Raw genomic sequence first — 12,991 nt, 5'->3', positions numbered from 1 at the left:
GCTTAATTCAGCTAATCCTGCAAAAGCTATTAAAGTATTTTCTAGGTAGAAATGGTACCATCAACGTTGCAAGGGTAATATGTACAAGGCTACAAACTACAGGATGTCTCAAAATTCGCGAATTCCGAATTCAGAGCGTTGTAGAGGATCACTTCAGTAATCCAAATATAGAAAAAAAAAAAACGGGACTCCCCCCACAAATATACATTGGCCTAAAGGTGCACTCTTTGAGGGGCGTTTTCTTCAAATACAGGCTGCAAAGTTCAGTGTTTATTGTTATTTATGGTGTAGATGATTGTGGAAAATAATAACGTAAAACAATTTTTTGAAAAATAGTTTTACTTTGGAGTAAAAAAATCTTAAATTTTTGTAATTTTTCTTAAAAGTGGAACAGCAACGTAGCTAGAATAGTATTTTGTCACTGTGGATATGAAGGCTGCTATGCATTGAACAAAATTAAAGTGCTTATATCTTCTTCAGGAAGAGCGATTTTTTTCTTGTAAGTATTTTTCCAGCTCCAGTGGGTCCTTCCCTACCACGCTCTGAATTCGGAATTCGCGAATTTTGAGACACCCTGTATTCTATATTTTTTTAAATATACCGTGAGATCATTTAAATTTATAGTTAAAGTAGGTTATGACTTTTAAATTAGATTGGTAACACTGTTGACGTTTAGGGTTCTCATGTTCAATCGTTTTAATTTGAAAGAAATGAAGCACTAGAAAATAATACCTACAGTTTTATTGACAATCATACAAAATGTTCAATTGTTCATTGTTCAAAGTGTTCCCCCCGTTTCATATTTTGTATTGAATTTTGAAGCGTCACTTTGACAATTCAAATCAAGTTGTCAACAGTGTTACCAATCTAATTTAAAAGTCATAGCCTACTTTAATTAATCACGTAGGTATATATTTTATATAAATAGAGTATCGACAACGTGTTTGAAATAGGAGATATGTAATTATAGAAATTGGGGAAATATTACCACTCAGAAAGAAAATTATTTGTATGTATGTATTTATCTGTTTCTTTAAAATTACACTAACAATTTAAAAAAAAAATGTATGGTTAATAAGTTGACTGCAGTTTACAAAATGTGCTTATTTATTCCACTACAATAATAATTTGGCTGTTTTTTGACAGTTTTAAGACTAAAAGTAATCTCAGAAAGACAGAGTAATAAATAGAAAATAAATGACAATGATAAAATGGAATCTACAAGTACTACCGTCAATGCTTATGGAATAATATGTTTAATTTTTTAAAGAAGAAAAGAAGTAACTGTAAAGTTTGTTGACTTTACTTACTTGGACTTAAGTGGGTCTTTAAAATAAAAATTTCTGGTTCAAATATATTTTTTTAAGTTTCTAATAATTATCAAATAATATTTGAACAGTACTCAGTCCAGTTAAATAAATAAGTAACTACAATTTACAAAATTATGATGGAAAACATTCTAGAATGGCTAGAAGAATTACCGTTTAAATTTTTTATTAATTTTAATTGAAGAAGTTACAATGTGGTATCAAAAATAAAATTTTTTAGAACAAGTGTAGGTAAATATGTATCAGGTTACTAAAATGGAACGGTGGCATCAGTAATATTGAGGCACTGATGAATCTTGAGGTCAATTTTTTAATTTTATTTGGAAATGGTGAACTTGTCTGTGAATGCTTGAAATTGCTTTGGTAAAACAGGAGGTTTATAAATTGGCGAGCGATTACAAAGCGAATTAAGTAGAATCGTAATTATGATAATCGTTCTTGTTAAAATATTTTTGAAAATTTTTGCTAATCATCGGCATTTTCCGACATTTGAGGAATCATTCTGTGAATCAGCCTCTTAATAAAGAATTAATTACGATTCGCAAAACTTGTTAACTAATCGTGAAAGCTTACTCGACGAAATTCTGGCGATGTAGAAAAATCTCGAATCGTTGGAAGGGACTATTTATAGCGGACGATAGTGACGGAATGCATTAAATTGATAATAAATGGTGTGTAATTAGCGTAATTAAAACAATTACGAAATGAATTACGTTTGAAAAAAGCTAACCATTGCACGTCAAACAATTAAAAACAAACTATTAATCCAGCTGATATCGAATAAAGTGAAGTACTCGCCTTTCACTTTTTCTCTCGGCCGGTAAACAAAGAAAGAAATAAGTTCACGGCTTGACAAAGCGAGTTGATAAATACGACGATCAGTAAAATATGTCGATCTTGCGCCGAAGCCATAGTAAAGCCCCGCGGTCTGTGCATATGAATGAAAATTTTACAATTACACGAGTACCGCCGTGGTACCATTCATAAATCCGGCCTCTCTGCGCAGACGGCTCTTACCCCGGCGACAGGTGTGCGCTGATCTGCAAAAACCAAAAAAAAACTTACGCAACCGTCAAGGTCCTTAGGTTTTGTCGAAATCAGCGAAAGGGTACTCTGCGAGTGCGACCCTTCCGATGGCGAAAAAATCCCGTTAGTGGTACTGCGAATTGGCGTGTTTTGTGAGTGCGTTTGCGTCTAGGGGGCATGCCTGGTCCCTGATCTGTCTCCATTCATGCCTTCGAACGAGCGAGCTAGTAGTACGCTCTGTGAAATGATCAAAGTAGCACTAAGGCATAGTCTTAGCGTTACGCAATTCATTCATATCGTATCGGAGTCGGTACGCGGGTGATAGCTGTTTGTGGTTGAATTGTGGAATAGTGCGTTGAAATAGTTGCGTTTTTACCAATACTCGATTGATCGGATGGAATTTTTGTATAATGAATTTCGAAAGTATCGTCATTTTAGTGTTTTTTTCGATCCACTGTCTGTGCTCGAGACTACCTTTGGAAGTTTTTCAACATCATCCGACCGAACACTACGTACATCATCACAGACTCAATCACAACATCGCCGGTTTACATCGCAAGAAAAATATCAACCTCACCAATATCAAGGTCCTTTACCAGATCGGGGTGAGTGTCCAAAATGAATCCCTCCGAATGCGATTCGCGATTTAAACTTTAAAACAACTCTATTGTAACGTTTCCGTAGTAAAGCCGAAGCAATCAAGTGGAAAAGGTCCAAACGGTCCGGTCGATCGCGATATGTAGATCACGGAATAATTGTTTACATTGCGGTAACTCCAGATCCTATCTGCTTTGAAAGACTGTAAACGAACGTTTCCTCGATAAAAATCGGACAATTGGACTTTTCTCTCTAATTTACTGCGGAAAGAACGAAACAAAGCCTGCAGTAACAGAACAGGTCGTAAAGAATATCGAAGGATATCCTAATGGCTCTAAAAATACCGAGATTAATGCATTCAACTTGACAATCCCAATAATAAATACACAATGTGTAGTTTATAGCAAAGTAATTTGAATTTATGAAACAAATTGACCGTTTCCTTTCTTGTGTGGCGAAAATTGCGTCTGGATGATTGTCAGGGCGAGCTTCGAGGATCGACGAAAAACTCTCGACGGAAAGAAAATCCAGGTCCCGATAGTTCAACCGGAAATTAAAAACACTACGCGGAGCAATTTGTTAGGCACTAGAATTTAACGAGGATTGTCATTATGTGTTTAAAATGGAATTTCTATCGGAAAAATGAAGATTGATTAATTGTTGTGGCAATTTTCTCGATCGAGTCTGTGAAGTTTTTGTTTCTTCGGCGGCAATTTTCTATGACAACATTTTACGGATGAGGAAGATTTGACGAACCTCCCGAAGTACTAACAAGTTACACCAAATTACTGCATTATAGCTTGTGTCAGTGTATCGGAATGTTCTTTGTTTCTTTGCCATACTCGAGTATGGACATCAATAAAATTACAGGATCACCTGATGATGATGATGATGGCGGTGCGGCATCGGTTGTTTTTTCTCGTCCGAAAATCGCGTCAAAATTGGAATTTTGAAAATAGACTGCAAGTCATGGACGATGTTGTTTTATATTTTTATAATCTGCAGTGGGGCGTACCCGCGGCACAGGTGTTCAAACATTAAAAAGTACCACTCGATCCGACCACGTGACACAAAAACAACTCTACGTGAGATGGCTTGCTTGATTAACGAGACGGAAACTGTGATTTTTGACAGTTCGGTCGGAATTTGTAGAGTACGGGACTGGGTAGCACGCAGTTGTCCTCAATTAAACCAATGAACACCCACGCTTTCAATACTTTCACATGACGATCAATTTCAGATCGAATTTGGTCGGCGTTTTTACGGCAATTAGGCAAGACTCAGTTGAACGGCGAGCTGGTACGACCTTCCTGGCGTTTTGCATGAATGACGGAATCGGGTGTAGAAATTGAAAGGACTTCCTCGTAGAAGGGGTGCTTATGTGGGCATTACACCTATACGAGGCCCGACAAAAGGCAGCACAGATGATTCTAAAAGAGCGGAAGTACCGGAACCCAGAACGGGCAAGACGCTGATTCTTAGCGAGGTCCTAAATCATTGTGGCCATTGTGAACGGTTCAATGGGGAGGAAGTGAATTCAACCTACGTATCCGCATTTAACTACCAATATTTACAATGGCGATAGTTGCGTGCTTCCAAGAATCGGATATAAGAAAAATCACAAGTGTCACTCACCGGAACTGCTTTTGTGGGACAAAAACGTCCATTTTTACCAGAACGTGTAACGATGTAACGATGATGGGTCGAGAGATCGCACGAGATCCGGTATTAAACGGGTTTTACGAAACTCCTAAAATAATAAGAACAAAAGTCGTGTTTTTTAAAAAAGTATTTGATGGTACTGCCCCGCCTCCAAATACGGGACGTCATTAATTTCATCTGGTATCTCCGTATCGACGCTCGGGGCCAAATTTTAAAGCCCGGTAGTTAATTTATGTTTATACCGTCGAATCTGATCTTCGAATCTTGAGCCAGGTAGCCGAGTACTAATTGCGAACGATTCCCGGAATAGCAGTACCGTCGCATCTTCGGTCATGCAAATGGCCCAGAATCGAACAAATTGAACCGTGTCTCGGTTTTATCGCCTTATTTAGATGCTAATCGCTCGAGAATTTTAATCGTCATTATTTATCGACGTATCCGTTCCCATGCGAAACGGAGAAGGAAGGCTTCCGGTGGTACCGACACCCAGGGGTATCTGCATGCGTAAATCCGAGCCTCTGGGGAGGGGGCGGGCAGGTGGAGGGTGCCAGCACAATGCTGGTCGCTCGCCTGGCCCACGACTAGCTGGCAACTGGTCGATTTTCCCACGACCGTAAAGACCAGACGCAAGGTGTACTTTTGTGGGGCAACCCCTAAGAACACCTGTACGGTCTTCGGCGCCCCTCCTCTCCCCGACCGCTATCATCAACAGTTCGTTGTTTTCATCATTCTTCAAAACTGACACCTTCCACTAATTTAATCACCCTTGATTGATGACCCCCGCTTTCTTGTTCGCAGACGTCGGATTCCGATCTACCCGAATGTGGACCCAGAGCGATCTGCAATAAAATTGACATGTACGACATCCCCTGGATCGAGAAGCAATGCAGATGCTCTGAAGGGAGGACGTGCCCCCTTGAACTCCAAACCGACGACGGATTCACCATGGCCGACAAGACCAGACAGTACAAACTGTGCGAATCAGTCAAGAAAATACCAAAGTGCAGGTACATTAACCAATATCGGTAATCGATCAGCTGTTACCCGTTATGTCGTAATTATTACCCAATCTATACGTCACGGCTCTCAATATTGACCATAATAGTGGTTTTGTGTTGTTGCGTATAGTTGGTTGCATAACCGCCCGATTGCCCAATTTTTCAGATAATTAGACCAGCACTGAACTGGTTTTCAAGAAAATTAGTTATGTTAAGTACTCTTACAAAAAACTTGTGAAAGCGTCATCCATTCATATTATCCATTTCCTTTACAAGTGAGGCGCGGCAAAATTAATTATTTTCATTAAACTCAGTCACGATTCTAATAGACACTGTTACGTCCACGGATAGATTTCGTTTAAATCGAGCCAAAGAAAAATCGCGTGTCCTTGTTCTGCTTACACGACACATCTATTTATGACACCAATTAACACACTGCATTAGTTTTGTTGTGGAACTGTACGGTTTTGTAAAAAAAAATTGTGTTAGACCGTAACAAAACGATGTCAGTTCTGGAAAGAAATGTGGTCTGAGGACATTACTATTTCCGGACAACAGAAGAAAAAAATTGGTGTTTTTCAGTAGCCCAATCAAGCTCCTAACGTGTTGGTTGTTAATGATAATACAAAAACATAATTTCTGATTTCAACGGGAAAATGTCGGTCAGCAATGAGGAATGTTAATTGGTAAATTATCTAATTCTGGTGTGGAGCTAATAGAAAAAGGGCTAAAATAGGTTAGACAGAGAGTGTCTCTCTCTCGGTTGTCATGACATACAAGAAACAATAACGTACAGAAAACATCCTTCCCACAAGCGCGCAGTTCTTATAACGGAACTTTTTCGATTTCCTAAGCCTAAAGGCATCCGCTTTAGACACTACGGACTAATGTTATTGTAATAGTAGATACACAGAAGCAGTTACGTGTGTTGACACCGTTTCGCCCCGAAAAATATAATCGTACAAATAATTTTTGAAAAAATGGGATTTCTAAATAATGCCATTTTGTTTCAATTGACAGTCACCGTCACGAATGTAGCCGAAGAGTGAAAGTCACTTTTGTTTCTTTTTGTTCACAATGCAAAAACAGTGCGATTCTTGGAAGGAGACAACGAAAGAATTTTTATGACAAAGCTCAAGAATACCTCTTAAAATACGTGGCCCTGTAGATCTACGAAACATCGAATTAATGGAGCGATAACCATTGACCGATTTCGACCTTGTTTTGTTTCATCACTCGCTTATATCATAATATGAGGATTATCATAAAATTTCGATTAAATTCAAGACATTATTATTTCCAAACGTGGCCCGACAAGCTCGATTGAAAATGTAAAAAAAGAAATTTTTTTGTGATGTGTGATGAATGTACCGGGACTGATCAAAAAGCTTCGGAATGAACGAGCACGATTAAATGAAAAATTGGCCTTGACTATGACCGAGTGATTAGAACATCTGACTCTCTGTGTCATTAGCACACAGAGCACAGCCTGTAATAAATAATTCATTCGAAACGAAACTCTCTATTTTGAATTTTAGTAGCACTCGAGCTCCCAAAAGCAACAACCTACACCTGTCTAACCCAATCGCGCTGTTTTAGGTTCTTCAGGGACACTACCTGGACGATCACTCTGTACACTAACAACGTGACAGAACAGATAGTCCATTGTCATTGTCCCAAAAACTCGATGACGTATTTGACAAAACGCCAAGCTCTGCATTTGCCAAGCGGTCAGATCGCGTTCCAGTACCACTTCTCGTGTTCTCCACAAGCCGTAAGTCCTCCAATGTGTGGTAAAACACGACCGTGATTGTAACATTTCAGAGACTGCGGTGTCAAAGGAAGGAGCCCTGCCGATTGTTCACAGTGCGTAAACGTCAAGAGTTTTTGGACGAAGTGAATGTAAACAGTTTGTGCCAATGTCCTCACGCGCACAGATGTCCGCGCCACCACATGGATTATGGTGTCATAGCGGGGAAAAGTTACACAGAAGAAGCTATCAAAACGTATAGTGGTTACTGCTTACCGTCTTAGTACATCGTCGAGAGATGTCGCTGCTGCTACTGACAAAATACGTTTACCGTTTAACTCCGTTGAAGAATCTTTTGGCGACCTTTTTCAGAACAGATCATTATGTACATAATTATTTTAATGGAACCGTTTTATACATATGACGTGAAATAAACGATCCCGGTTGACAAGAACCGCCATTTGTAAAGACATTGTACCATATGTAATGTTATTAAGCGACGTTTGAAACGTGAATGATAAATTATTTTATAAATAGTTGAGACGAGTGTCTCTTTTGATATTTAATAGATTTGTACAATTATGTTATTTTAATATGTATTACTGTACAAACGTATATTATAAACATGTTATATTTCCACATTTGCTTTCATTTACTTCACATACCCATCCCGTACATTGCCCAAAAACAATTTTCCTTACCATTAATCAATAAAACAAACGAAGCGACGAATGAAACGTGTCTCCTGCAATCCGTTTTATTGAAGATCTTTTAAATAAAATTTTATGCTTCGTGTATTTTGGGTTGCCTATGTGTACATGTATAAAAAGTAATTTACCAGGAAATAGCGTACGCACGATGAATTTGTATCTCATTAACACATTGTTAATGTCAATTTCTTTTATTAGATTTAAATTGCTTCCTGCTCCAAATAAGATTTTTTTACAAGAAGAAATACGATTTTAAGTAATTTGCGATAACAGATCTAGTTAGAAATAATTTAGAACACAAACATCATTAGTCCAAATTTATTGCAACCAGTTCTGATTCAGAAAGAAATTCGTCACACTTCCGAGATTTATTTCAAATATTTAACGATTGCAATGTAGGACTAGAAGTGTAGATGGAGTATCTCTGAATCTGTTAGTTCTAAGTAGACTTGATAAGAAATGTAAACTTGGAGTATTACTTTACAAAAACGATAAATTACAAATTCTGACAAAAAATTCTAGCGTTTATATTAACACTAGAAAAACGTTAAACGCTAACCAAAGCGCTTCGAGGGCAAAAACCTCCGTACTAAACAATTTAAGACAGTTTAAAGGTATTTACTTTTACCACAGCCGTACGCATATGCTTCTGAAGGTTTACAGACCGTGGAAAAGTAAGAATGTCTGAATCAATTCAATTTTTTGAAAGCTAAATTGTCATTAAATTTAATCACGCAAACTAACTTGGTGTAATTTGGCCAGTTGATTGAAAGAAAATTTGGTCCAATTAGCGTCGAATCTTCGAATATTCTCAGTTATTATTTGTTTTTTGAGCGTTGAAAAACAACCATTAAGGAAAAATGTTCTGCGAACAATGCACAAACACAAACCTATTACACTAAAACTGAATTGTGGAATTATAATTACAAATTAACAGGACTCGGGTCAGTTATGTGGAAACTATCATAATAATTCTGTGCGAAATCTCACTTTTACTCGAGGAAGCACGCGTTGCAGAGCTTTGAGCTTTTTTAATTGCAGCACCGTTTCCTATCGACGTTGGGTTTTCCAGTTCACTAGTTTTTTAAATAAAACATTGCTGCGGTTATTTGAAACCACACAATTTACGGGTTTGTGCATCGAAGGTGTGAATAAAAAATGCGACGATTTAAAAATTGTTAAGAGTCGAAGAACCTCCAAAGAAATGCCAATCTGAACAACATAAAAATGACTAGATCGGCAACGTAATGATTTTTCATGAAAAAGTGAGCAAATGACGTGACGGTTTTCGATAAGGTGCAAGTATTGCTTGTCGAGGTGATTGGGGTTGGTTTTGGTCAAGATGGCGTCAGATCTTCGATCTAGAAACCCAGATGGATACATCACAAATGGTAAATGGTAGGCTATAAATTCCTGCAATCGAGAGTACCGTTCTGACTTGCGTAACTACAAAGCATTAATCATTAAAACAATTGAAAATGCATGGTTCTAAGTAAGAGATCAAAGCAATCTCTAAAAGGTAGAAGGAGTATGGATCGAAATTTATTTCCCACGATCTTCGTAAATCACCGTGAACGGTATTTAAATTTGTAGGAAGAGAATTCGTATTTAAGTATTGTCCTGGTAAATTACCTGCAGCATTCAGCAAAACGTCCAGAAATTGAGTTAGTTTTTTCCATAAATACAGTTATCCTGCTCGCGAATGCTAAACACCCAATTATGTAGGGCCAGTTGAAATTACTTTTTACGAAACCGCCACAATTCAATAAGACACTTTGCGCAGAAAATCGCGATTTTGTTGTGATTTTTTTTGCGCACAGATTTCATCAATGGATTCAATTTTTACATTTGTGCAAGTAGTGCAGAACTGTATCGAACGCACACAAAAAGTCAGTTATTCAGAACAAAGCCAGTTTCAATTTGTATTTACGATTTAACCTTCACCTTCGTGCATTTTACCTTTCTACAAGTGAAAAATTGCTAACTGATTTGCTCTATTGTGTACAGCTGTTCCGAAAGTCTGTACGCGTCGAGATTTATTTTACGCGGTCCTGTACCTCGACCAGTTCCCAGGAGATAATTGAATAAAATGCAGACCGAACAGATGTCGTATTTAAATCGCCGCCATATAAAATGCTGCATTATAGAGACATTTTCGAATCCGTTATTTTATTATGTTTGTGACAAACCTAGCAATAAATGTCCAGTTATCGGTTACATAGAAGGTTTGATGCAATTTAACAGACGTCGGGACGATTAGTACCCCATTCTCATTGCAGCTCGTAAAACATCCATTAACATGATTCCCAAGTGTCTGGTGCACACCGAATTTTCCAAAGTGGCACATCTACCACGCACACGGTACGCACCGATGTCGCGATGGTACCGTTACGAGCAAATGTGCAAAATTTCTTTGGAAAAATCTTGTTTGTCATATTCTCCACCGCCCACATGGTGTGCAAGTGGCACACAAGTCGTTAATGCACTCGTTAATAAAATTTAAGAGAACTTGTCGTTCAAACAAGACCAAACGAAATGTTTATTAACCCAATTTGAGGCGAGAGAGCCGGACTGACATCAGGTAATGACGTTTTAATGACATTTCTGCCGTAATTCCATTTCTCGTACGGTGGAAACGGAAAATAAAACTGAAAATAATAATAATAACTTCTATTTGTGCTACAAATATCGGGTGTTCATTTAAATTTCCGGTCAAAGTTGGCGTTGAAAAGTCGATTGTGAACGCACCACTCGTGTAAAAACACAAACAACGCAACAAGTGAGGTTAGACTTAAACAGCGTGGTGCGTTCACAATCGACTCTTCAACGTCAACTTTGACCGGAAATTTAAATGAACACCCGATACAAAGGCATAGGAGTCAAATATTAAATATCTAAATAAATATATGTAATTATTTTCTACATTTCAACAGTAACACGTTATAAAATTGTATGGAATAATAGTTAGTACCATATGGTATATACTGGCAATAAAGAATATAGAGGGCATATTGATTTTTGACAACGGAAAATAAAAAGTTCTTTATTGATTGTTTGACTGACCAACTGGCAATACAAAACAGTATGAAGTGGTAGTGACATCGAATTTAAATTTCCTTAAAAATCGATACATATTCAGTTTTGAAAACAACTAGGCTACGTAAATCGAAACGTTGTTGGAATATGTATATTTTTTATGTAAAAGTTAAAAGTGAGGTCATTTCTAGACTGCATTCTAAGCTTTCATATTTTCAAAATAATTATCTTATGTTCGTTTGTCTGTAGTTTAGTAGATTTGAGGTTTAATCGCGTCCGGTATCAGGTAAAAACTTTAGTTGGCTTTTATTTTTTTATCCTGTAAAAATAAATTTCTTTTTCGTTTGAATCTTTGAAAGCTACAACCTGTTATTATGTAGATTGGTGCTATTTGCGTCTATTACCGAATTTACATACAGTTAGAAGTAACGATGTTGTTGTGATTGTGAGCTTTGTTTTATTGGTCCAGGTAAAACTGGGTTACCTCCATTTGTATTGCAAATCCTCCTTTTGTCCCCGGCAAGTGTAAATGTTGCAAAGTGGAACGCTAATATGCTCTTGAAACTGAAAATAAAATCATGAATGCACCTATATTTGTTATTAATGTGCAGCTGCGAGGCGGCAGTACCTCTCTAGCCAATCATTACGAGCAATTAATTAAAGCGGGAACGTGCGAAGATGCAAATCTGAGCGTCGTTTTGAGAGATTTGGACGATCTCACCTGTCGAGACTTCTTTATCGGAGCTTCCGCATTAAAATCGTTATATCCGCGACCAACAGGTTGAATTAAATTACGATGATTGTGTTTAAAATTCAATGATGTAGCCAGGAAACAAGTTACCATTTAATTTACTTCAAAAAAAAAGAAGATAATGTGTTTCCAGTGTGAATGATAAAATTGCCACCCGAAGCTAGGAAATCTGTATTTGCGTGCAGCGTAAAGCACTCGTGGCAGAAAAAATTAAAAATTATACTGCACGTCGGATCATAAAAGATGTAATCAGAGGATTTGATTGTTGAAACGCAGCCGAGGCGTTAATTGTTAATTCTGTCGTAACTGTACAAAAAATGCGATGATAGATTAAGATTTATGGCTGCGGTTGGATTCGAGAAAAATCACGATCGACCGTCGAATTCGGCCTAGATAGGATCTGATCATGATCGGATGCAATTTTAGTCGTGACAAGCGTGGACCATTGATTAATTTCGCGTTTCGAGGTCTTTGTTCTTGGCGATTTTCCGAAATGGGAAAAGTGAAAATCGACTGTCGCTGGACGTCGACAAAGGCGCTTTGTTCGAGAGTGGGTCAATGGTAATCAAAGATTCGACATTTGGTTTGCGTGGCGTAAACAGACGCACTCGACCGTGATAAATTGGTCACTGAATTTATGCAGTTTACTTAGATTAATAACTATGCATAAATTAAGCGCCACTTTTATCACAAAACGGAATGCACACCGCTTTACCTCCGATCCACATTCATTACTCAAACCTGCCTATTTAAAATAATTAAACGTGTAACTTCGATTTATTCCATCCCACAATGACGACTCGCCGATAGATTCATTCTTTTATCCAATAATAATTAATTCACTCGCTTTCGTGTCGCCAATGTAAAGTGAGGCAGAATGTGATTGGGCTCGACGTCCGCGCTCTTCCTAATTGCTTGGTCGTGGCATTGTTCACTTATCACCACAGAGACCTGCACGCCTAGTAAATATAAACTTGACCTTAACTGTACCTTCCTCATATAAAATTTCTTTGTACAATTCTCAAATATGGAAAAAAATCGCAACTAATTACGTTGTGTGTCGCTCAAATAGACAAAAATCCATCACCTGGTAATGACCACTCAACGCACGACATGACTCATTAACAAACGAA

At 37.7% G+C, this 12,991-nt stretch overlaps 1 protein-coding gene across 1 annotated transcript; it reads left to right on the top strand.

Annotated features, from left to right (window-relative positions):
• Positions 1-2,147: 2,147 nt before the first annotated feature.
• aos (protein argos) lies at positions 2,148-8,000 on the top strand. The gene is made up of 4 exons (XM_069060911.1): positions 2,148-2,959; positions 5,412-5,620; positions 7,211-7,385; positions 7,436-8,000. The coding sequence occupies exons 1-4, from the start codon at positions 2,765-2,767 to the stop codon at positions 7,643-7,645; spliced, it is 789 nt and encodes a 262-aa protein (XP_068917012.1). The 5' UTR covers positions 2,148-2,764; the 3' UTR covers positions 7,646-8,000.
• The last annotated feature ends 4,991 nt before the right edge of the window (positions 8,001-12,991 follow it).

The sequence above is a fragment of the Tenebrio molitor genome, chromosome X (genome assembly GCF_963966145.1).
Source record: "Tenebrio molitor chromosome X, icTenMoli1.1, whole genome shotgun sequence".
Classification (NCBI taxonomy): domain Eukaryota; kingdom Metazoa; phylum Arthropoda; class Insecta; order Coleoptera; family Tenebrionidae; genus Tenebrio; species Tenebrio molitor.
Note: the sequence above shows the minus strand (reverse complement) of the source record. Positions and strands in the feature narration are given on the sequence as shown.